Here is a 24,868-nt window from a genome sequence, read left to right as displayed (position 1 = left end):
GGGCATTTTTGAAATTTCATGGATTGTTACAGAATGTCTCCAATTTTAATCATCCATTGGTTAGGGATTGACAATGGGTACTTGAGAATGGTGTTTCAGCAAGTAATTACTTGGTTATGTTGGGTTCAGGTACTTGATTGTGCTTTAGTATTTGGGTTTAATTTTTCTTAACATTGCTTAATCAGCGAGTAATCTCTTTTTTACCCATTTAATTTGGTCTCTAGTTTTGGTACTCATTTATCATTGGAAGTGGGTATTTAAATGAGTTATAGCAAATATGACCTATTGCCATCTCTACATCTTGAACATCTAATCAATCAAAACATGCTTGTGTTGATCTGGTTTTTTGGCTTTTGTATTGTTCAGCTTAATGATAAGTGATATCTTGTCGGTTCTTAGGTTTTCCAACTATATTGGTTGTTTTAGTTTTTAGTAATTACGAATGCAAGATGTATATCACGTGCTAGCTTTAACTGCTTATCTTTTTAGTTAGATTAGACGACCTCACAAATTATGTTATTCGAACTCGGGTATGGATTTGTGTGCCTGATATGACTATTTTTCAAATCTTTTACACATTGCACGGAAATAGTATGTGTTTACGTGGAGCTTTGTTGTCAGAGTGTTGAGTATCCAATACAAGTATGGAGGGGGTAGATGAAGAGTCTGACTTTCTTATTTGAGAGAAACTTGTGTATGATATTTGTAAACAATGTAGTAATAATTGATGAGTATAAATTAATTATTTAAAAAAAATGATTACCAAGAAAAGTTTTAAAACTACTTGATGATCCCTCAAGTATGTTTATAGTTAAATGGAGGATGGTTGATATTATTGTCCCTTAGTTTACTTGGACAGAAATCAGGACGCAATCAGGGTACATAAACAAAAACACCCTTTCTCATCCCTTGTTTCATTTTTTGATCCCAACTTCTCTTGATCCAGTTCCTTCCCCAAGATGGCCATCACATGCCCTGGTTTGCCTCCTTGGAGAACTTATCTAATGGTGCAAACTTGGATAAATGAGATTTGTCGCATGCTTGAACCTAGCAAAGCTTGCTTACGTTTCATGGTTTCCCTTTGAATCACAATATTGTATGCAATATAAAGGAAAAAAATTGTGTATGATTAGTTAATATTCAGGACATTTTTTATTTTTGAACCAGCCCATCTTGAATAATAAAACTTTAGCGATAAGAAAAAAAAATCCATTTCCCATTTCGCTTTCCTCCTTTGATCTTCTTGGTATATATTATTTGCTAAAGCCTCCGATTACTTAATAAATAAATTAATAAAATAAATAAATGGCATCACAATAATTCAAAAATGATAAATTCATTAACATAATTCTCAACTATAATAAATATAAAAATGTTAAATTATCAAGTGTACAATATTTGGAATCTTGTTTAAGATTTTGGTCCTTGGTTGGAATGAGATGTGGGAGTGCCATGTTGATACCAACATGCAATGCTAGAAGCATTGATGAGGAGGAAGGAATATGCGAGGAGAGACTAAAGAAGATTGGAGGAAGAGAAGAAGAAGAAAGGAGCCACTACCAATTTGTCGAGTAGCATCATAGAAGATTATCACCTCATTGACATCGTCCTAGGCTATGCGGAAGCCTTATGGGAAGCCTCGCGCCTTTTATGAAGTTTGTAATGGTCTTTGTCATCGTGTGAAGCCTTATGTTGTTGCATGAAACCTCACATTGTCATTTTCTTAGATTGTCTCCATACAACAATATCCTTGAAGATGAGACTCAAACTTTGAACTTAGGTATATAGCTATCTTCTGTTCTTCATACTATCTTCTCTTCTTCTTTTTATCTCATTTGTCTTCGATATTTTGTTGTTCAGTTAAAGATCAAAACTCTGATATGGTTTTGGATTTTAAACCTTGTTCCATGGATACATTTATCCAATTATGTTGAAATCAGGGTTCAAAATCTTGAGCCATGTTGGTGTTTTGGTCTTTGATTGGAATGATACTGGTTCGATATTTTGTTGACGTTTTGATGTATAATGTAGGTGATAAATTTGAGGTGGAAGGAGGAAAGAGATGAAGAAAAAGAAAAAGCTAAGATAACTATATAGTTAAGCTCAATGTTTGCTTTCCATCTGCATGCTACAATTTGGATATTGTCTTGTATGGAGGCAAGCTATGGAATAAAATGACAACATTATATTAATTGTAGTATGCCAAGGGTGTTGAGTGTCAACATGAAATAATATTTATCAACACAATTGATATAACGACATAGGAGATATTGTCTTGGTGTCGAGGAGTATCACATTTTGATAATTTATCAAAGCAACATGTTTTGACTGTTTAGCGTGCATGGTATGAGATTTCAAACCATGATTGAAACTACACTTTCTCTATTGTTTTTGCTTAAATTAGGTGGTTTGATTATGGTAGAACTTCTTATCCTTTTATTTACCTTGTACCTAGTGCTCTACATCTTTTCCCTTCCCATCCTTCTAATTCTAGGAGTATTGTACCACTCTTTTCATCTTGTGTAATAACATATTGAACTTTTGATGTGCTTATGCCTTAAAGGTAAATTACTGATTTTCAAAGTTTAATTGGTTTGCCTATTTGTCCCATCATCAGTTGAATGGGCGTGTAACATAGTAATTGTTCCTCTTGTTTCATATATAGGTAATAGTTCAGTCTTTTGTTTGGAGATGCAAGATATGTCAAAATAGAATCTGCTTATTAATCGGGTAAACAAGTTTTTGCGTTATGGTTCATACTAATAGGAGGTGGTTCTCATGAACCTCATATAATTTCTTGGCATAGTATTGTTCACTTTCAATGGCGAGTAAATACTTTATTGAGGTATTGGTGTAGAAATGTTAAAGATGAGATGTAAGAAGGATGTGGATACTAAACAACAGATTGATTGTTGATAAATTAGAATAATAGAGGAAAATATTGTAAATGCTTCAATATGCCTTGTATTATGTCATTTTAATGTATCTGCTCTCTCTTCAAACAATGTAAGGCTTGACGAGTTGACTATTTTAAAACCTGATCTTATTATTGTGGTAAGGAGGGTTGTGGATTTATAGGCAGACTGTTGTGATTCGCAACATAAGCACTTCCAAAAACAAATAAAAATTGAGGTCGCGCATACAAATCTAGTGTTTTTTTTAAGGACTTAAATAGCAGATAAATTATGTCCTTGAAACAGATAATAATAGTGAAAAAATATATTACTTTGATTAATAGTAATTCTTGTGTAGACTGTTTAATATATTGAAACTAATCATTTTATTACCTTCTGGTGAATGCAGGCTATATACTATCTTGAGAGAGGTGAGTCTGTTTTTGTAGCTGCTCATACTTCTGCCGGAAAGACTGTTGTTGCTGAATATGCATTTGCTTTAGCATCAAAAGTATGCATATTTATCTTCCATTTCTTTGTCAACATTTTCTTGTTCTCACAAATTCCATGTTTTAAGAAATGCCTTGCAAGGTCATTCAGTGTTATTTTACATCAAAATGTTTTGCAAAGTCACATATTCCTTGCTGGTATTGTCCTTGTTGTCTGAATACTTTAGTTAATCTTGTGCTGAAGTGTTCCAAGTCTAACCTAACATTAGGCATCCTAGTTTTGAAACATATTCATTTGCCTCTTTTAATTGAAATGGATTTTATTGTAGCATTGCACGAGGGCTGTTTATACTGCTCCAATAAAAACTATCAGCAACCAAAAGTACAGGGATTTTTCTGGGAAATTTGATGTAGGCCTTCTTACCGGAGATGTAAGTTTGAAGCCAGAGGCATCTTGTCTTATCATGACTACAGAGATATTGCGGTCAATGCTTTATAAAGGTGCTGATATCATTAGAGACATCGAATGGGTAATGTGCTTGCTTCTTGTTCATTTTATTCGGAGCAATTAAAATGATTTTTCTTTAATTCTTCTTTTGTCATTGCGCACAGGTTATATTTGATGAAGTGCATTATGTTAATGATGCTGAGAGAGGAGTTGTTTGGGAGGAAGTGATTATCATGCTTCCAAGTCATGTGAACATCGTCCTACTTTCAGCAACGGTATGTTTTATACCTTAGTCCTACATATTATGTCTAAGCAAACTAGTGGAAATCTCTAAACAAACTTTGAAGTTTCATTCCACGTTGAGATTTTGTTCCCTGCCAGTAACAAGATGGTGCTAGTAGTGGGCCAAGCCACCAAGGTGTGCTCAAGATAACCAAGAAATCCATAAATTACATATATGTATATAAATATTTTATCTACAAGTAGAATGAAAATTATATAGATAAAATGAAAATCAATCTAAGGATCAATAAATTACATATATGTATATAAATATTTTGTCTACAAGTAGAATGGAAATTATACAGATAAAATGAAATCCAATAAAATGAAAATCATTCTAAGGATCAATAGGTCGAGATCTTTGAGCAACATTATGTACTAGATGAAACCAATTGCTATTAAAAGGATGCCTATGACTACAAATTTAGAGGTCAAAGAAAAGCTAAGCACAAATTGTTAAGAGGGTAAACAAAAAAGGTGTGCATGAATTTAATCTTATTTAGGAGGCAAAGGAACTAAATTAGGTCACAATGTTCATCTTGCAACTTTAAATTCTTTAACTTATACACATATAGATATATAAATATATCTATATTCATCTATTATTTTATTTTGGTTGGTTGTTGATATTTTGAGTTATAAAAATCATTTCTAAATTATTATCATCATATATATCAATTAATATAATTTTCAATAATCATTATTCACTCAACATGTATAAATGTTACTAATCACACGAGGATGTATAAATGACATCAATGATAAAATTTTGGTAAATTAACTATCAACAAATCATTATTGTTGATAACATTTGACGTATGGACTAAAGGCCCCCTTACAGGTGGTATATAACAATATAGTATTATTGTGCAAATAAATATTGATCACATACGACTCCTTGCTACCACATATCTCATGTGTGCCGTCATAAATTTTCACTTTTTAGTATTTTTTATTCATTTAATATCTTATTATTTTACTTTATTTCTTTTTGCCACAATTATTCTATTTTAAGTTCACATTTTATAGATTAGTCTCAACGACGAACCTAAATCAACTTTTTTGCATAAATTATGTTGATTTAATTATGTATTATCATAGGGTGTGCAAATAAAAGCTTTACAACATGAAAATTTAAGTATTTACATCTATTTCATCAAATAGCATGGAAGATCAATAATAATCTAACAAGCATCAATAATTTAGAAGATCCATTTTATATTTTAGTTTTTCAGAACTACCCTTCCCGTGTTAATTTCATATGAGCCTATATGTGAACATAAAGAAACATTAATTATTTATTCCCCAATAATTTAATTATTAAACTCAATTTGCTATTTTAAATACTATTTTAATCTCTTTTTTTGAAAATAGTTATACAAGCATACACAGTTTAAAATTTTGAGTCAGAGTTTCATTTTATGACTGAAATGATACAGTTTTGGTATTATTCCAATATAGTTTTAATATTTTTTTAAATATAAAATATATTAATTAAAAAATATTATTATAATATTTAATTACTATAAATACTTATTATTAAGTTAAATTAATATTTTTAAAAATTAAATTGAGTAAAACTTAGGTGGCGTTTGGTTTAGAGGTTTGGGAATGAGGGAATAGATTAATTCCCAAACCTTGTATTTGGTTGATGAGAATGTAATCAAGATTTTGGAATGAAAACAAAAAATTTAGGTATGGATGAAACCCACCCCTTCCCTTGGGTTTTGATGGAATGAGAATAAGAATTAAGTTTTGGACGAAAATACCCTTAGTATATTTGTTCAATTTTTCTTTCATTTCACTCTCTCCTTGTTCTCTCTCATCATACTTTCTCTCTCCTCATTCTATCATCAAATATTCTTTCTCAACATACTTTCTCTCTCCTCATTCTCTCTCATCACATATTCTCTATCATTTTCTCTCTCTTCATTCTCACCTATTTTTTCATCATACTTTCTCTCTCATCATACTTTCTCTCTCCTCAATCTCTCTTATCATACTCTCTCTCAATATTTTATCTCATCATACTTTCTCTCTCTTTATTCTCTTTCATCACACTCTCTCCTCATTCTCTCTCATCACACATTCTCTACCATTTTTTCTCTGTATTATCTCTCATCACACATTCTCTCTTATTATTTTCTCTCTTTATTCTCTCATTTTTTTCATCATATTTTTTCTCTCATCATACTTTCTCTCTCTTCGATCTCTCTTACCATACTCTCTCCATATTTCCTCTCATCACACTTTCTCTCTCTTCATTCTCTTTCATCACACTCTCTCTCCTCATATTCTCTTATCACACTTTCCCTCTCTTCATTTTTCCCATCATATTTTCTCTCTCATCACATTTTCTCATCATACTTTCTCTCCTCAATCTCTCATTTTCTCTCATCACACTTTCTCTCTCTTTATTTTTTCCATCACTCTTTCTCTCTCAACACATTTTCTCTCTCATCATACTTTTTCTCTTCTCAATCTCTCCTATCATGCTCTCTTTCCTCATTTTCTCTCATCACACTTTCCTTCTCTTCATTTTTTCCCTTCACACTTTTTCTCTTATCACATATTCTCTCTCATCATTCTCTCTCATCATATGTTTCTCTCACATTCAACTTTCTCTTCCATTTAATTTTTTCTCTTATTTTTCTTCTAAGGGTAAAAAATGAAATTTAGGTTCATTCCGATTGAAAATATTCAACTAACCAAATATTATTTTTAAGAATGATAACCCAAGCTTATACCCATTTTCATTCCACAATACTATGATACCCATTCCCATTCTGATTCCTAGGAGAAAATCAAACGCCACCTTAATTTAGGATTAACTAAAGTTTACACATAATGATTGAGATCGAGTAAGTTTAGTTTAAATTTATATTTAATTTATTTTAATTAGTTTAAGAGGAAATTGTTTCCTATGTATTTAAGGAAAAAAGCAATAAGAAAAAAATTCATATAAATAAAAAAATTAAAATATGAGGAAGAAGGAAAAAGAATATAGAGGGGATGAATTAATCATTAAAATTTTTTAAAAAATTAACAGTTTAAAAATTGAAACTAGAAAAAAATTAAATTAAAAAAAATCAGCCTCGCGCAAGCCCTTCGGGACACGTGAGGCTTTTGCGGCCGTGGGATTTCGCACGAGGTATGCTGATGTTGCTGTGATGCCACTCAACGGGCGGAACAAGATGTTTCACCTAATATGACGAGATTTTAAACTTCGTAAGCATATATAATCAATTTTATCTATTTATTTATGTACAAGGAATACTTCTAGTATTAGCAAGTCACCTTGTTTCATTCAAACTCATTCTTCTAGTACAATATAAAAATAACTCAGAAAATTTGAAATAATATCCAATAATGATAACAACATTTTTTTTTTTAAAATTAACTAAATTTCAAAGTCAATGAATCAAATCTTGACCCCTTTATCTCAGTTCCTACAAGAGACCTGTACTACTATCGAATAGCAAATTCATATATGTACTCATTTTTTCCCATCCTAAACTAAACAAACCAACCTAATCAGAAATTTAATAAAATAAAATAAATGTATCTTGCAACTTTCCTTACTGATGCAATAATGGAGGTGTTTTGTTATGAAATGCTCGAGTCAATCGGACCTATACAATTGATCATAATTAATCCAAATTAATAAATTATTTTCTGATATCAATAAAGAAATATATACCAATAATTAGTTGTTGTATGAACAACAATCTTGTTGAGCGAGAATACCTAGAGGTTCAGAAACAAAGTATACCTACGATCCTATCCTATGTATGTTGGGCAACAAGAGAGCTAGTGGCTCTCACACACTTAGCTCCAACAACAAGCGATGGTGTAGGCTGTGACAAAGAAAGGAACGCTGCCGCTGATCAAGTTGCTGGCTATTGTTGGCTGGAAAAGAGGAAGAAGGCTGCTGCTGGAAAAACAGAAGAAGCTTGCTGTTCACTGGTTGGAAGAGAAAGAAGGGAAGCTACTGCTGATGCTGGAAAAAAAAGGGGGTGCTGCAGAATCTGGCGTTGAGAATAAGGAGAGGGACTGAGCTACTGATGCTGGGAGAAGTTGCTGGTGGTGTTGTTGTTGGGTTGGGGGGGGGGGGGGGGGGGGGGGGGTTTGGATTTGGCACGTGGAAAGGAGGAGAAGAGGTGGTGCGGTGTGTGTGGGAGAGAAAACACGAGGGAAAGAGATTTCCTAAAAAATTGCCTAATTCATTTTAAACTGATTAAATTGGTTTAAAATTTAGTTCGGTCACAAATTGGTCAAAACAAATCCAAATCGACTCTGGTTTGAACTCACGCAATCCTAATCTCCGTGCCTACTCGATTGATTCTATTCGAACCCACTCCAGCTTCAACTCGACTCGACGGTCAAATTTCATTTTTAATGGTTTGGCTCCATCTATTTTGTTGGTTCATCATTTTAGAAAAACTTGAATTCATTAATTTGCCGATTCAATTTATTATTGTTATTATTATTATTATTATTATTAGATTTTTTTTTTCATTTATAAAAATAAGTATTTAACACTTACCAAGCTCGTAGTTGCCACGACTTGAATAGGAAACAAAGAAGGATTACTTGCCACTTTGCATCTCAAAGAGAAAATGAGGATGCGAACAAGTTAAAGGTTTTATTATTCCATCCACACATGTGAATTTCAATACCACAACTTACAACAATAGTGAAGGTTATCAAAGGTTTTTGTGTTGTCAACGAGATCATGTGAGAGGTCTTCACTGTTGGTTGCATCCTTCAGCAATAGTAGCATGTGCGAAAACAAAGACAAAGACAAGAGGGAGAAAGATTGGAGAGAGATCGAGAGAGACAGAGAGAAAGAGAGAGAGTGAGAAGGGATGCTGGTGGAGAGGGGAGAAGGGGACCAACTTTTGCTGATGACTTGAGTCAACAACGAATTATGCGCGTGCCAACAAAGTGGTTGAGTGACGTCGAGAGTAGAGGAAGAGAAGAATCAGGTAGTGAAGAGAGCATGTAGAGAGAGGAAGGAGACTATAAATAACTCCTTTCCCCTAAAAACTGTCCCATATACAAATTTGGTTTTAATCTTAAACTTTCCAAATTGAGTTGAATTGAACCCCAACTCTACTCTAAACTCCATGCCTACTTAATAGGCTCCATCCAATCCTGAATTGATTTCTACTCGACCCCAAAATCCAAAATTTCAGTTCAAGTCATCTTAATTAGTTATCTTAAATTTTGAAAAATTAATTAAAGACAAATTTAGTATCTAACATAAACAAGGATTCTTCTTGTTCCAACTTTTGTCACATTGGGAGAGGTCAAGAAAGACTATTTTTGAAACAAGTTTTACAATAACATTGTATTTATCAAATCACTAATTGAATTATTTAAAAGTAGAGCATAATTAAGAATGAGAACTGGATTGTTATTATGAAATGAGACTATTTTTATCAAATTTTTAAATATTTTTTGACACTGCAATTTGCAGCAATTATGAGTCTTGAAAGTAAGAAATAATTATGAAAAACTGAAATTTTTGCTAAAAAGTTTGAAATTTACTTCGAACAAATTACAAGCATTATTAATTGACATCCGAAGAAGGAATTTCTCATGGTCTTCAAATTTAGAACTGCTCTAATGTTACAAAATCTGTCCTAGTTTTATAGAGGTCTAGTGGAAATCCTTTTTTTCTCATTGCAACATTTTGTTTGCAAAATTTGAGTATACAATGAAAATATTATATAAATTACAAATGACCATAATTCAAAATTAAAACTTATGTGGCTGCAAATATTTTTAAATTGATTGAGTTGATCAAATTAATCAACAAATATAAACCAAAAAGAAGAAGCATATTAGTAATCTAATTAATTATAATAAAAAATGTAATTAAAAGTTTCAAATTATATTTGAGTAGGTTATATGTGTAAATCATTATACAATGAAAATATTATATAAATTACAAATGACCATAATTGAAAATTAAAACTTATGGGGTTGCAAATATTTTTAAATTGATTGAGTTGATCAAATTAATCATATAAACCAAAAAGAAGAAGCATATTAGTAATCTAATTAATTATAATAAAAAATGTAATTAAAAGTTTCAAATTATATTTGAGTAGGTTATATGTGTAAATCATTATACAATGAAAATATTATATAAATTACAAATGACCATAATTGAAAATTAAAACTTATGGGGTTGCAAATATTTTTAAATTGATTGGGTTGATCAAATTAATCAACAAATATAAACAAAAAAGAAGAAGCATATTAGTAATCTAATTAATTATAATAAAAAATGTAATTAAAAGTTTCAAATTATATTTAATTAAAAATTAATTATATTATCATTAATATTTTTTTTAATGAGATAAGTATCACAACGATATCTACACGACATAGTACAATATCGAAATTGTGTTGTTTGATTAAAATTCCATTACAACTGAAGATTTTAAATCTTGGACAAACTCTTCTATTGTTAAATTGCCAAAGGCCTTCTGTTGCTCATTAATGAGGAAACAATCTAATCAATTACTAAGAAAATAGTTAATTATAATAAAATGTTAAAAGTTACAAATTATATTGAGTAAAAATCAATTACCTCATCATTAATAATTCAATTGCATAAGTATCAAAATTGTAACGACACAACACAATACAATATTGAAATTGTGTCATTCATATCAAAGATTGAAACTCCATTACAACTCGAGATTTTAAATTTGGAATATCTCTGTTGTTATTGTGCAAAGTTCTTTTGGTGCTTCTGGATGAGCAAATCTCATAGTGTCTTGAAGAGGAAAAGAAGGAAAAACTATACTACTAGTTCTATGACTTGAAAAAGGAGACTTTGTTCTTTGCTTGTTCGTTGTGAAGAGGGAGTCTTGTTGTGGATAAAGTCGTCCATGTTGTCCTTGAAGAAGAAGGGTTCGTTTGATCCTGCCTACACTGCCCCAACCCTCTTTTGTGTTTTTGTTGTTGTTTACGGGTATACCATTTAGGGTTTTGTCTTAGAGTTTAGGTGTTGAATTATAGTATTAAACATAAGAAAAATTTCAAAATGAAAAAAAATTTAGGTGCTCACGTCGCACTCCTTACCCCTCACACCTCGTGGGCACCTAATTTTTTTTTTCATTTTTTTTTTGCGCTTAATACTATAACCCATCCTTAAATCCCAAGGCAAAACCCTAAATGGTATACCCATACACTAAAAAAAAAAATACAAAAGAGGATTGGGGCACTGCCCTTACGGGCAAGATCGAACAAACCCTTCCTTTCAAGGACAACATGGACGAGTTTATCCACTAACAAGACTTTCTCTTCATGATGGAGAAGCAAAGAACAAAGTCTCCTTTTTCAAGTCATAGAACTAGTAGTATAGTTTATCCTTACCAAGAGGAAGCCTCATTTCGGTGTTATGGAACCCTCACAGTTGGCAAATGAAGTTGTCTTGTATCTTGACAATGTTCTTTGCACTGATATTAAATAATATCTGCATCTGTTCTTTACACACTTGAACATCCATTTTGCCAACTTATGGCTGAATCTGTAGCGGCAGTTTTATCTTAAAGCATGCAAGATTCTACAGCCAGTGTTATTGACTTTTAAGTGTTAGAATCTTTCATTCCATAGTACATTTGTTTTGGCTTTCTCAAATTACTCAGTTGCACAAAATAAATTGAAAGATCATGTTATGTAGGAGAATTAGTTCTGATGTATCACTTATATTACTGGTAAAATGAAATATGCTACTATTTTTTTTTTCTGATTTGTAAAATTGTAGTAAATTGGCTTCTTGAATATTTTCCAGGTCCCTAACACAATTGAATTTGCGGATTGGATTGGCCGAACAAAACAAAAGAAAATACGTGTGACAGGGCAAGTCTCAATTACTTTGATAATAGAATTATGCAACTGTTTCACCTGTTGTAATTCTTTTTTTGTACCAACCCCTTATTTTGTCCACTAGTTCACCTTGTTTCTTTTGTGATACCTAGAAAATAATACTACTCGGGTTTCTTCTCAGGACTATCAAAAGACCTGTTCCACTTGAGCACTGCTTGTTCTTCTCTGGGGGGTTGTTCAAAATATGTGAGAATGATGAGTTTTTGCCTCAAGGATTCAAAGCAGTAAAAGAAGTTTATAAAAAAAGAAAGTCTAATGCTGTTGGAGGCCCTTCTGGAGTGAAACATGTTGCTTCACACTTTCATGGTGGAGGCCAACCCAAGCAATTTGACCGTTCTAATCGAGAGAGAAGTCAAAAGCATTCAGGACATCAGAATGCTCAGAATTCCTTGAATACTAGCGGGAATCAACATACTTCAGGTCTAAGGAGATCTGAGTCCTCTTTGTGGCTGTCACTCATAAACAAGCTTTCAAAGAATGCCCAATTGCCTGTAAGGAGCTTATTATTCAAGTCAAGAGATAGTTTTTTCTATTAATCTAACACATGCTTATGATTTTTTCCCCCCTTTGCTATGCTAAAATTGGTGGTTAGCTCTTTCAAATAATATTTTAGACAGTTATTTAGTTCTTTCAAATGATATTGTGTCTAGTTCTTTCAAATAATATTATTAAAATTGATTTGTTAAAGTTATTTTCCAGAAGTTTGAGTGAATAGGAAAAGAGTCAATTTATATATTTATATCCTTAATGCTCATCCTTCATGTATGGATTGATATATTTACCTAATTGGCTCAAAGGCAACACATGAATTGATTGATGAACTTTTCTTTAAATCTCTTGCTTTTATAGCATATTAAAGTTGATTGACTATTCATTTATCCCAATGTTTGAGCTATTCGGAAAGGATCAATCTATATGACTATATCCTTATAAATATGGTTTTGTTTTCCAAATTTTGTAAAGAGTGTTTCTTTCTTCTTCCTTTGTCCTGTTGAATCTGACTTATTTGAAAATTTTCTTGATTTGACCATTCAGTTTTTATCTATTCAATCTCAGTTTTGGTGCCTCGTATTTGTAGCAACCTGTGTTTTTTTTTTCTTTTCAATTTTCAGCTCAATAATCTACAACTCTGGTCTACCATGTTTAAAAGGACTGTTTGTAAATGCAAGGTTACCTGACAGATAGGAACATGGTTTTGCATCATTTTAGGTATAGGCACAATATTTGATTCATTAGCTTGTGTATGTGGTTAACCTTTCACCAATTCAACTGTGCATTCACTTCCAGAGGTTTTTGTTTGTGCTTTAGGTTGTGATTGTTAAATTTGTTTTTTATTTGGGTTCATGTTGGTGTCAGGTTGTCATTTTCTGCTTTTCCAAGAATCGTGTTGATAAATCAGCAGATAACATGACCGGGACTGACTTGACAAGTAATTCTGAAAAAAGTGAAATTCGGGTCTTTTGTGACAAAGCATTTTCAAGGCTAAAAGGATCTGATAGGAATCTTCCACAAGTAATGCTGTTAAATAAACTCATTGTGTTATTTAAAGTTATTAACTTGACATTAATCAAACTTCGTATGTGTTTATTTAGGTTGTTCGTGTCGAGAACTTGCTTAAGAGGGGTATTGGTGTGCACCATGCGGGGCTTCTTCCGATTGTAAAAGAAGTTGTTGAGATGCTCTTTTGTCGGGGTGTCATTAAGGTTCTGATTTTTTTTTTTCACGTAATTACAGTTATTTAATGCACGAATGAATGACATCTTGGCAATTACTTATGTGAAAGTTTTTTTGTTTGGTTTCATCCAATTTACTTAAATAGAAAATCCATTATTAAACTCCTAATGTTTTTTTCCATGTCAAAAGAGAGACAACAACAACCAAGCCTCATCTCTTTTCGAAGAGGTTTCAAAAGACAAAAAAAAGTAGGTGCATATCTGACAATTATTTTTAGAAAACTAATGCAACTAGAAAATTGAAGAATGGAAATTGAAGAACAAACACATAATGAGGCTTGCTACTGTGATGTAAAAACTCTCACAAATGCAACTAAAAATACGTTAATAATGTTTTTATTGATTTTTTATTTTTTTTAAAATCAGTTAATTCAGTTACGGACTCAATTAACCAATTTTTTATGATTCAACTTTAGCTTTAATAGTAATAATCGATTGGTAATTTTTTTTAGTTAATTTGGTTTTAACAAGTTTAGTTCATGCGTACTCACCCCCAGTTTTGAATTCGTAGTAAAATATTTGTAAAAATAAAAATAAAATTTATTTGATGTATTAGGTAAAGAGAATAATAAAAAATTCTAATGATATTGAGCATAAACTTTATTAAATTCTGAAAATATTATATTGATGTAGTAAGTTAATAAGAATTTAAAGTTCGATCTTTCTTACTATATCAAAGTAGCAACTTCTTATATTACTAAACAAATTTAGATAATATTTTTATCTTTGATTTTCACTATGATATTTTCCTATTCCATTATTTATGATATAAAAACTCCGCCCATGACGAACTAGTCATGGTCGGTCCCAAGCTCGGATAAAAGAGGAGGGTTGTGTTAGGTTGCTAACTAGTGTTAAAACTATGACAAATGTTCAATGAATGAATTCATTAAACTATTATATTCCTTGTAAGGAACGCATTGTAACGTCTCGGTAAGGACCGCTACATCTCCGGAACTCAGGTGTAAATATGCTCTAGTTCGCGTTCCAGGTCCAATCGTAATGTATCAGTAAGGACTGCTACATCTCCATAAGAACTTGAGTGTAGTGTTAAATACGCAAGAGTTCTCACACCATAGGTTGGATAAGAATAAATATGATAGAAAAATTAATAGTCTAAGATTTAGAACATGGTAAATCAATGGAGGTAGTAGATATGATGATTAGGAGAAGAATTAGTACACAAGAAACAAAATGAGTAGGCGAGAAGACAAAGATGATAGAGAATTCGGGTTTTAAGTTATAGTACACATGAAAGAGTAAAGCAAGAAATGGAGTGTGTATTGTTGTAGATAGTTTGTTAATGGATGACGTTGTAGGATTAGTTAAAAAAGGGGATAGAATTATAACCCTTAAGATAATAGTGACGAAATAAACTATAAACATAATTAGCATATATGCACCGCAAGTAGGATTAGATGAAGTTACTAAATCAAGGTTTTGGCATGACTTAGATGAAGTATTACAAAACATTCTGCCAAATGAAATGATTTTACTGGGAGGTGATCTAAATGGACATATCAGAGTGAAAAATGAGGAATATGAGAGGGTACATGAAGTTATGGGTTTGGAACGAGAAATGAATAAGAGAAAATTATATTAGATTTTGCGATAGCATATAATTTTATATTAGCTAATACATTTTTAAAGAACAGAGAAGAGCACTTAGTCACGTTCAAAAGTGGGAATAGGAAATCGCAAATTGACTTTCTTACGATTAGGAAAAAGGATAGAAAGATTTGTAAAGATTACATGGTTCAGGTCATTAAGGCGGTAAATGAACCAAGCGTTCTTGAATAAGCTTGGTATTCGACTTGGTAAGAGCATGTTGATGTTCATTCAATATACACAAGATTAATTAAACAAACATGCTTGAACACATGTGTTCAGCTCGTTAACGTTCGTGAACAATGTTCACGAACCATATTCATTAATAAAACTTTCATCAATATGCTAAATAAACAATAAAATAAAATAAAATAAATAAATAAATTTGAATTATCAAGATTAATAACCAATCAAACAATTAAAAGTTGTAAAACAATCAAACAAGCTTGAATTAAGAACTTGATAACATTTAAATGAACCAAGGTCAAACTAAGCTTAAGCCATGCTTGAATTGAAAGCTTGATAACATCTAAATGAACCAAGCTTAACCCAAGTTTTAAACAAGCTCAAGTTCATAAAAAATAAACCTAATTGTTTAAGTTCGGCTCGGTTATTTTATCAAACAAGCTTGAACACCCTAAAGCTTAGCTCGAATCAGCTCGGCTCGTTTACAACCCTAAAGGTTATCCCTGGATAAAGCTTAACTACCCAATATAGGTTAGTTGTGTTGGATACACACTTCAAGAGTATCAATTGAAAGAAAATATATACGACTCATATAATTAAGTGGTGGAAGTTAAAGGATAGGAAGTAAAATATATTTAAGGAGAAGATAGAAGTACAAACATTAGGTGAAATATAGGGTGACTCTAATACAACATGGGATAAAATGATATCAAAGTTGAAAATATTAGCTAAGAGTGTACTCGATGAGTCAAAGAGACATACACCACTAAGTAATGAATATTGGTGGTGGAATGAGAAAGTACAAGAGAAAGTAAAGGAAAGACGAATCGCTTATAAAAAATTATATATTTATAAGAATGAGGAAAACTTAAAAAAAAATCTACAGTAGCTAAGAAAGAAGCTAAAAAAGTAGTGAGTGAAGCAAAGAATGAAATTTTTAAACAATTATATCAAAAATTGGATACAAAAGAAGGGGAAAGAGACATTATAGAATAGTTAAAGTGAGAGAAAGGAAGACAGAGATCTTATTCAAATAAAATATATTAAAGATAATGTAATAAGGTACTAGTAAGCGATGAAGAAATAAAAGAGCAGTGGAAGAGATATTTTCATCAACTTTTTAATGAAGGTTCATGTGACCAACTTAACTTACGTAATTTAAGCAGATCAAATGAGTATAGAAATTTAAATTTTTATTATAAAATTCAAACTTCAGAAGTAGAATAATCTTTAAATGAGATGTGCAATGGAAAAGCTGTTGGACTCGATGATATTCCGATAGAGATATAGAAGTGTCTAGTGAAACAAGTTATTAAATGACATACAAAATTATTTAACATGATATTGAAAACGAAAAAAATGTCTGATCAATGGAAGGTAAGTACTCTAGTTCCCTTATATAAAAATAAGGGAGACGTACAAAATTATGCAAACTATAGGGGTATTAAACTAATGAGTTATACTATTAAACTTTGGGAAAGAGTAATAGAAAAAAGATTAAAAAAGGAGACAACAGTGATTGAAAATCAATTTGGGTTCATGCCTGGAAGGTCGACAATTGAAGCTATAAATCTTTTTAGACAATTAATTAAAAAATATTGAGAGAAAAAAAAGATCTACACATGGTCTTCATTGACTTAGAAAAAGAGTTACAAGAGAAATTATATAGAGAATTTTAGAAAAGAGAGATGTTAGTATAACATATATTGAACTAATTAAGGATATGTATGAGGATTTAACTACCAGAGTAAAGACTTCAGACAGAGTAACTGTAACATTTTCAATAAAGATAGAGTTACATCAAGAATCAACTCTAAGTCCCTATCTTTTTATACTAATTAGGGAAGAACTCATTGTATACAATCAAGATATATTATCGTGGTGCATGTTGTTTGCAGATATTGTTTTGGTAGATGAAACATGTGAAGGAGTAAATGCTAAACTAGAATCTCAGTGGGAAATACTAGAAGGGAAAAGTTTTAGGCTTAGTAGCATAAAGACAGAATATATGAAATTTAAGTTTAACAATATTAGATATAATGATACAATTGTTAAGTTAGAAGACGAGTTGCTTGGAACCGAGAGGTTTTAATATCTAGGATCATTTTTGTAAATGATGGAGGAATTAAGAGAGATGTATTGTATAGAATACAAGTAGAATAGTTGAAATTGAGAGTGTCGAGTGTTTAATGTGACCGTAACCCGTAAAATTTAAGGGAAAGTTCTATCAAACCGCAATTAGACCTGTTATGTTATATGAAGCTGAATGTTGGACTATGACTTGAGCATATGAGCAGAAGATGAGAGTGTAGGGATGAAGATGCTAAGGTAGATGTGTGGACATACAAGAATGGACAACATAAGAAAGAAAGTCATAGTCCAACATTCAAGATATTAAAGTGGAGGTATAGACATACGATGATAGACAAATTAAAAAAATGATAATATTAGAGAAAAAGTCGGGTTTGTACATATTAAGGGACAACATAAAAATTGGAGGTGGAAAGGGAAGGAGGTAAAGAAGAAAAAGAGAGATATGATAACTATATATTTAAACAGATCTTGTAATCCATTTGTAATGATATAATTTTAACAGACAAGCTAAAAAATAACAAGATTAATTTATATTTAAGATTTATATTGATGGATATATGGAGTAATTAATTTCAATTCTAGATGTTAGCGAGTTATCTAAGTTTGATATTATAAAATTATATATTTTAGAGTATGCTACCACCAATATTAGGAGGGTCTTGGCGCAATGGTAAAGGTGCCGTCGTATTACCTTGAGTCATGGAAACAACCTCTTGTGAAGCAGGTAAGACTGCGTATAATAGATCTTTCCCGGGGACATCGTATTGCCGAGAATTTCGTGCACTGGACTACCCTTTTTTTATGCTACCACCCACATTCTTTTCTACCATATTACCTTCTTTTGATATGGTCAAGTTTCAATTAGTATTTGAGGAGCTTGTATATTTTGTAATTTATTGCTATGAAGTTTTAATTCAAATGACATCCCAATCGTGGAGTTTTTAATTCTATTTTCGTTGTTACAAAATAGATTTTTCTATTTTTTTTCTTATGCACTTTTGATGCAATGATGTTTTTGTAATTTTGATCACGTGAGTCCTATCCTTCGTTGTCAAACTAATTGTGTTGTTAAAGGCGCGCTCGAGGCGTCAGGCCCACTATGCGTTGGAAAAAACGCCTTTCCCTACGCGAGGCGGGCGGTGTTCGTCTGGCGCGCGCCTATAGGGCGCCTTTGCACCTCAACTGAGGCGCGACAAGGCGCGATCGTGAATAATTTCTAGAACTTTAACCCAAAAATACCATTTCAAATCAAATTGGTTTGGAATTAGGGCACGGAGAAGAAAAGAACACAAGAAGGGAAGAAGAGAACACAAGAAGAAGTCGAAGAAAAGGATAAAAGTGAAGAAAGAAAAGAATGCAAGAACAAGAAGAAACCTGAACCCGAGCCAATTCCGTCTGCCGCCACCGCCGTTGCTGAGTCGCGCCGTGCCCAGATATGTGTTTTTTTCCTATTTTTTGTTTTCCTGTTCTTCACTTCTTCTTCTTCTTCTTCTTCTTCTTCTCTTCTTTTTTCTTCTATTATCTCCTTCTTCTGTTATTTCTTTTCTTCTTAACTTTTCAGTTTTTCTTCGTCGTTTCTTCTTCTTCTTTTCTTTTCTGGTATTTTCTTTTCTTCTTTGTTTTTCTTTTTTTCTTCTCAACATTGAGTTGTTGGTTTATGTAGAGCACACTGACCGATTTTGTTTTTTCCCTGTTTTTCATTTTCGCAGGTTTTGTTGATGCTGTGCTGTTCGTTTTTGCTGTATTTTTGGTCCTATTTTTTCATTTTTTTGTTGTGCTGCCTGCTGTGCTGTCCGTTCCTGTTGCTTTGTTTTTTTCTCCTTTTTTTTTCTTACTTTTTTGCTGTGCTGCCTCATGCTGTGCTGTTCGTTCGTGTTGCCGCATGCTGTGTGCTGTCCGTTCGTGCTGCTTTGTTTTTTTCTCCTGTTTTTTTTAAAATTTTTTTGCTATGCTGTCTCATGCTGTGTTGTCTGTTCGCGCTGCTTTGTTTTTTTTCCTGTTTTTTCATTTTTTTTAATTCTGTTTTTCTTTTTGTTTTTTTATCTATTTTTCTATTACTGATACACTACTTTTCTATTACTGGTACAGTATTATTTTATTTTGTTTTTAATTTTTCAAATTATTTTCTTGTTCAATTATCATGGAAGGTGGTAGTGATATTTCAACATATATATCAAAAGATCCGGCGTGGAATTATTTTCAAAGAGTTAATCCGGATAATAAAAATGATTTAATTTGTAATTTTTATCAAAAAGTTACAACAAAGGGGGTATCTATCGTGCGAAACATCTTGTTGAGGGATTTCGAAATATTACGATTTGCAAAAGATGTCTGCCTCATGTAAGTGAAGAAATTAAAAATTTCATGGAGAAAAAGATAGAGAAAAGTAATCTTTCTAAACTTGTGACATTGGACTTTGAGGATGTAGACCCTCTTGGCGATGATATTGATATGGATGATATTGGAGCTAAAGCTGTACACAAGTACAAGTTCTAGATCAGTGAATATGCAAAAAAGGCTAAGACAAATAGGTCCAATGGATACGTATTTTGCTCCTAATGTGCAAAAAAAATGTTGAAAGTAGAAAGGGTAAAGAGAGGCAAACTACGATAAATGAGGCATACAAGAAAGAATTGAGGGAAAAAGCTTGTATGGCCATAACTAAGTCGATGTATGATACGGCAATTCCTTTTAATGCCGTTAACTATTCAAGCTTCTAAAAGATGTTAGACTTGGTTGCCCAATATGGTATAGGTCTAAAAGGACTCAGTTATCATGAGGTGCGGGTTTCTTTTCTAAAAAAGGCTGTTGATAGTGTGACAAATGATTACATTAAGTCGTGTGAAACAGAATGGGTCAAGTATGATTGTAGTTTGATGGCAGATGGGTGGACAAACAAAAGACAGAGGACATTGATTAATTTTTTAGTGAATTCTCCTAAAGGTTCAATTTTCATCGAATCGGTTGATGCTTCTGATTATGCAAAGACCGGAGAGAAAATATTTCTGTTGCTTGATCGATTTGTGGAGCGTGTAGGAGAAGCAAATGTTGTTCAAGTTGTTATGGATAGCGCAAGTAACAATGTGCTTGTTAGTTAGAATCTATTTAATTCTTTCTTATCAATTTGTTTTTTCTTATATATGTTAAACTTATCTAGTTTTCTAACTTCTTTTATAGGAAAATTATTAGAAGCAAAAAGGCCACACTTGTATTGGACTCCGTGTGCTGCTCACTGCCTCGACTTGATCTTAGAAGATATTGGAAAATTGCCTGATTTCAAAGCAACATTGAAGAAGGCAATGAGTGTGAATGCTTACATTTATGTTCGTCTCGGCATGGTAAATATGTTGAGGCAATTCACAAGACAAAAAGAGCTTTGTCGGGCGGGTGCCACCAAATTTGCTACTACTTTTCTCACTCTTGAAAGGATGCACCTACAGAAGCAAAATTTAAGAAAAATGTTCATTTCAAAGGATTGGACAAAGAGTAAATGTGCAAAAGAAGCGGTGGGGAAGAAGGTAGCTAAAATCATCATGACACTTAGATTTTGGAGTAGTATTGTGCACATTTTAAAGATATATAGCCCTTTAATCCGTGTCCTGAGACTGGTTGATAGCGAAAGAAAATCTGCAATGAGCTATTTTTATGAGGCTATGGATAGGGCAAAAGAAATAATTATGAAGGCCTTTAAGGAGAAAGAAGAGAAATACAAAGAAGTGATTGAGATCATTGATACTAGATGGGAATGCCAACTTCATCAGCCTTTGCATGTTGCAGGACATTATTTAAATCCAGAATATTTTTATTCATACACAGATTCAAATATATGTGGAGAAGTGGTGAATGACTTGTTTGAAACTATGGAGAGATTGGTTTTAAGCGCTACTGAGCAAGATAAAATCACTACCCAGCTCTCTATATATCGAAAGGCAGAAGGGCTATTTGGGAGGAATGTGACAATTAGACATAGAAGAGCATTATCTCCAGCAGAATGGTGGGAATGCTATGGAGCAAATACCCCAAAATTATAAAAGTTTGCAATTAAAGTGCTTAGCTTCACTTGTAGTGCTTCTGGTAGTGAGCGCAATTGGAGTGTATTTGAGCAGGTATGTAAATATAAATGTATAATACTATTAGTATGTTACTTTTATAAGTAAAAAATATTCTTTGCTATTTTATTATACTTATTGTGATTTTTGACATTTTGTAGATTCACAGCAAAAAAAGGAATAGGCTAGATGATTTGGTATTTGTGAAATACAATCGTGCCTTAAAATTTCGGTATGATGCACGTGATAAGATTGCCCTCATCTCTTTGACAGATATTGATGACAGTAATGAATGGTTGATAGATAGAATGGATGGAGAAAGTGATAATGAAGAAGATGAGTTGGTTTTTAAAGGTGATGACTTGACATGGGATGTTGTTGCTAGGGCTAGTAGAGTTGAAGAGCCTGAATATTGTACTAGAAAAAAAAACATTGCATCCATGGCCTCTAGTTCACATGCTAGGCCTAAACAAGTTGAGAAGGGAAATACATCTTCTTCTATGAGACACTTATCTCTAAGACTTAGTGATGAAGAGGAAGAAGAAGAAGAAATTGAATTTGAAGAAGATGAAGATAAAGAAGAAGAATATAATGAGGATGATCTTGAGCTTGATGATTAATTTGACTTATTACGTTTGTTTTGATGAACTTTGTTAGTTTAGATTTGAAACTTGAAAGTTTGAAACTTTTATTAAATTTATCATGGTGTTGTTTTGCTTGTCATATTTGATATTTGTGTACGTGGAATATTAATAGTTATCATATTTGACATATTATATGAGTGTGTTAGTAGTTTAGTAATAATCAACCTCATGTTCAAGAGGCGCGCGCCTTGGGCCCGCCTTGGGCTCTATTTTTTTGCGGCTCAGTGCGCCTCGCGCCTCTAACAACACTGCAAATTGATAATTCTATGCTCAATGCTATTCATCTTATTGTTGTTAGAAGAATTAGGTTAATAGGATTATTAATGTAGTGACTTTAATCCTAATAACCTACATCTGTTCTCGTGCACTACCTATGAGCCATTGCCATCTCTTTGTTGTTGATTATCCTACACCCACATCCATTGCTCGTGACTTGAATGAGCTCTTAAATGAATGTAATCTTGTCCGACTCCTTTCCCTCTTGAAAATCTTATCCTTATCGCTCATGGCCTGTTAGGTTGTTCTCGACCTCCCAAGCATGGAGTTTTTAAAACAAATTTTTGTTATTAGAAAATGGAGTTATGTTTTTTTTTTTAAAATTTCTTATGCACTTTCCGCACAACTATGATTTGGTAATTTTGTTACACATGAGTCTTATCTTTTGTGTTTCTATTGTCAAACTAAAACTTCTATATTCTATGCTATTCATCTTATTGTTGTTAGAGGTATAGGCGATATGATTATTAATGTAGCGAATTAGTCCTATATTAATATTTTAATATAGAGATGTAATTGTCTCTTCACAACATGTATATTAGTATATTACAATACTTTCTTCAACTAAACTTGTAAAGCACCCCTTTTAGGGTCTGGGTTTTCCATAAAAAAATATCCCTCTTTTGGGGACGTTGTCGAAGCTTACTGCATGACTACCCGTCAAACCTACTTCTGTGCATGTCGATTGCCTATGAGTCAGCCGCCTACAAGCTCTCTGTTGTGGATTATCCTACACCCACATCCATTGTTTGTGATATCTTGTGATTCAAATGATATCTTCAATGAGTGTAATCTCGTCTGACACCTTTCCATCTCAGAACTCTTATCCTTCTGTGCTTGATCTCTCAACTCTTAATTCGTTTGTTCTTGATCTCATAGATCTTGTCTGTCTCAGCTAAATTTCCCTTGTGTGACCTCCCATTCTATTCTATACTTGAGGTCCTCCCTGTACTCCTTCAGATATTATTTGCACTCAAGTTCTCCTTGTATTCACCTTTGGTTCAGCCCTTGTGCAAGCTTCGTTCCTCTTAAAATTTCCTCTTTTTGCACCAAACTTTCTGTGTGCTTCCTCCTGTGCTTTTCTTGTGTGTAATGAGTCTTCCTAATGCACCTTCCCTACCATTGTCACTTCCATCACAATGCCTTAACTGCCCTTGTCCATGCTAATCACATCTGAGTCTCTCTATTTGGAAGTGTCTGTTCATCAGTTGTGGATCTGCATCAAGGTTGCTGCCCCATGTGGATGCTAAATCCAACACTACCTGCTTTTTTGATTCTGCATGACAAGCAATTTTGAGCAACTTCAAATCTAGAGCAGTCTCTTTCATGTATCTGGAGTGGAAGTAGAAGTGTAGCCTCCTTTTGCACTCACCTTCTTTTAGGTGATGTTGTCTCTTTCTTGTTTCTGAGTGGAAGTGGGAGTAGAAGTGTAGCCTCCTTTGCACTCACCTACTTTTAGGTCATGTTGTGAGGAGTGTGTGTTCTCTTTCTTCCTTCTTTCAACACATCCTGTTTGATGTGAATAGAGAAAATATCTTATTCTCATCTTGCTACTTCATGTAATGGGTCGAGCTTGCTGTCCATCTCCAATGAAGTCTTCATTCAGAGAAAATATTCTGCTCTCAGTTTTCTACTTTCAGGAAAGAGTCGCTGCTGTGCTCTCCATCATTTCTCCATACTCGTTGCGTGCCGCTATATACACAAGTTCAAGGACATTGATGTGCTGGTTTAAGGATTTGTTTCTCTTTATCCTCATATTTTTTGATGTGCTGACTTAAAGTCAAAGACCATGCTGACTGTGTACTAATCAAAGGTTGTAGGGATCATCGCTTGCATCCTCTATTTATTATTTCTAGAGTTTTGGTTAATTTTGTTTTCATTTTCCTGTTATAATTTATCTAGTTTATGTTGGAGATAGTCTAGTAGTTGTATTAGGATAATAAAGTTGTTAGCATACTGCTCTAGTTCCACAATGGTATTTTAAGTTAGGGTTTTTAGATTCAATCTTATAATATATACATAATTACCTTTTTCAACTTTACAATTCAGTATTCCTCTTTCCCAAACTTACAATTGGTGGAAAAATTAATTTTTGGGTTGACACAAATAGATGATGACTGATTATAATTTGACTTTCTGCTTGACTTCATATAGGTTCTGTTCTCCACTGAGACTTTTGCAATGGGAGTTAATGCTCCAGCTCGAACAGTAAGCTGTCTATTTTCTATTGTTTGGTTTATAACAATGCTCAACTTTTATTTTGTTGTTTGAACATTATTGTTTGAGAGTTTGGTTGG

General features: G+C 32.7%; 1 protein-coding gene across 2 annotated transcripts in view; it reads left to right on the top strand.

Annotated features, from left to right (window-relative positions):
- Positions 1-24,868, top strand: part of LOC121992376 (DExH-box ATP-dependent RNA helicase DExH11-like) — a 73,232-nt gene that overhangs the window by 11,165 nt on the left and 37,199 nt on the right. For both annotated transcript variants that reach the window (XM_042546698.1, XM_042546699.1), the window contains exons 8-15: positions 3,304-3,405; positions 3,673-3,873; positions 3,956-4,066; positions 11,887-11,954; positions 12,103-12,472; positions 13,338-13,493; positions 13,574-13,684; positions 24,726-24,779. In XM_042546698.1, coding sequence (XP_042402632.1) covers positions 3,304-3,405; positions 3,673-3,873; positions 3,956-4,066; positions 11,887-11,954; positions 12,103-12,472; positions 13,338-13,493; positions 13,574-13,684; positions 24,726-24,779 — 1,173 coding nt within the window. The remainder of the gene's footprint in view (positions 1-3,303; positions 3,406-3,672; positions 3,874-3,955; positions 4,067-11,886; positions 11,955-12,102; positions 12,473-13,337; positions 13,494-13,573; positions 13,685-24,725; positions 24,780-24,868) is intronic.

This window comes from Zingiber officinale, chromosome 6B (genome assembly GCF_018446385.1).
Source record: "Zingiber officinale cultivar Zhangliang chromosome 6B, Zo_v1.1, whole genome shotgun sequence".
NCBI classification, from domain to species: Eukaryota; Viridiplantae; Streptophyta; class Magnoliopsida; order Zingiberales; family Zingiberaceae; genus Zingiber; species Zingiber officinale.
The sequence above is the reverse complement of the archived record's forward strand: the minus strand, read 5'-3'. Positions and strand labels throughout refer to the sequence as shown.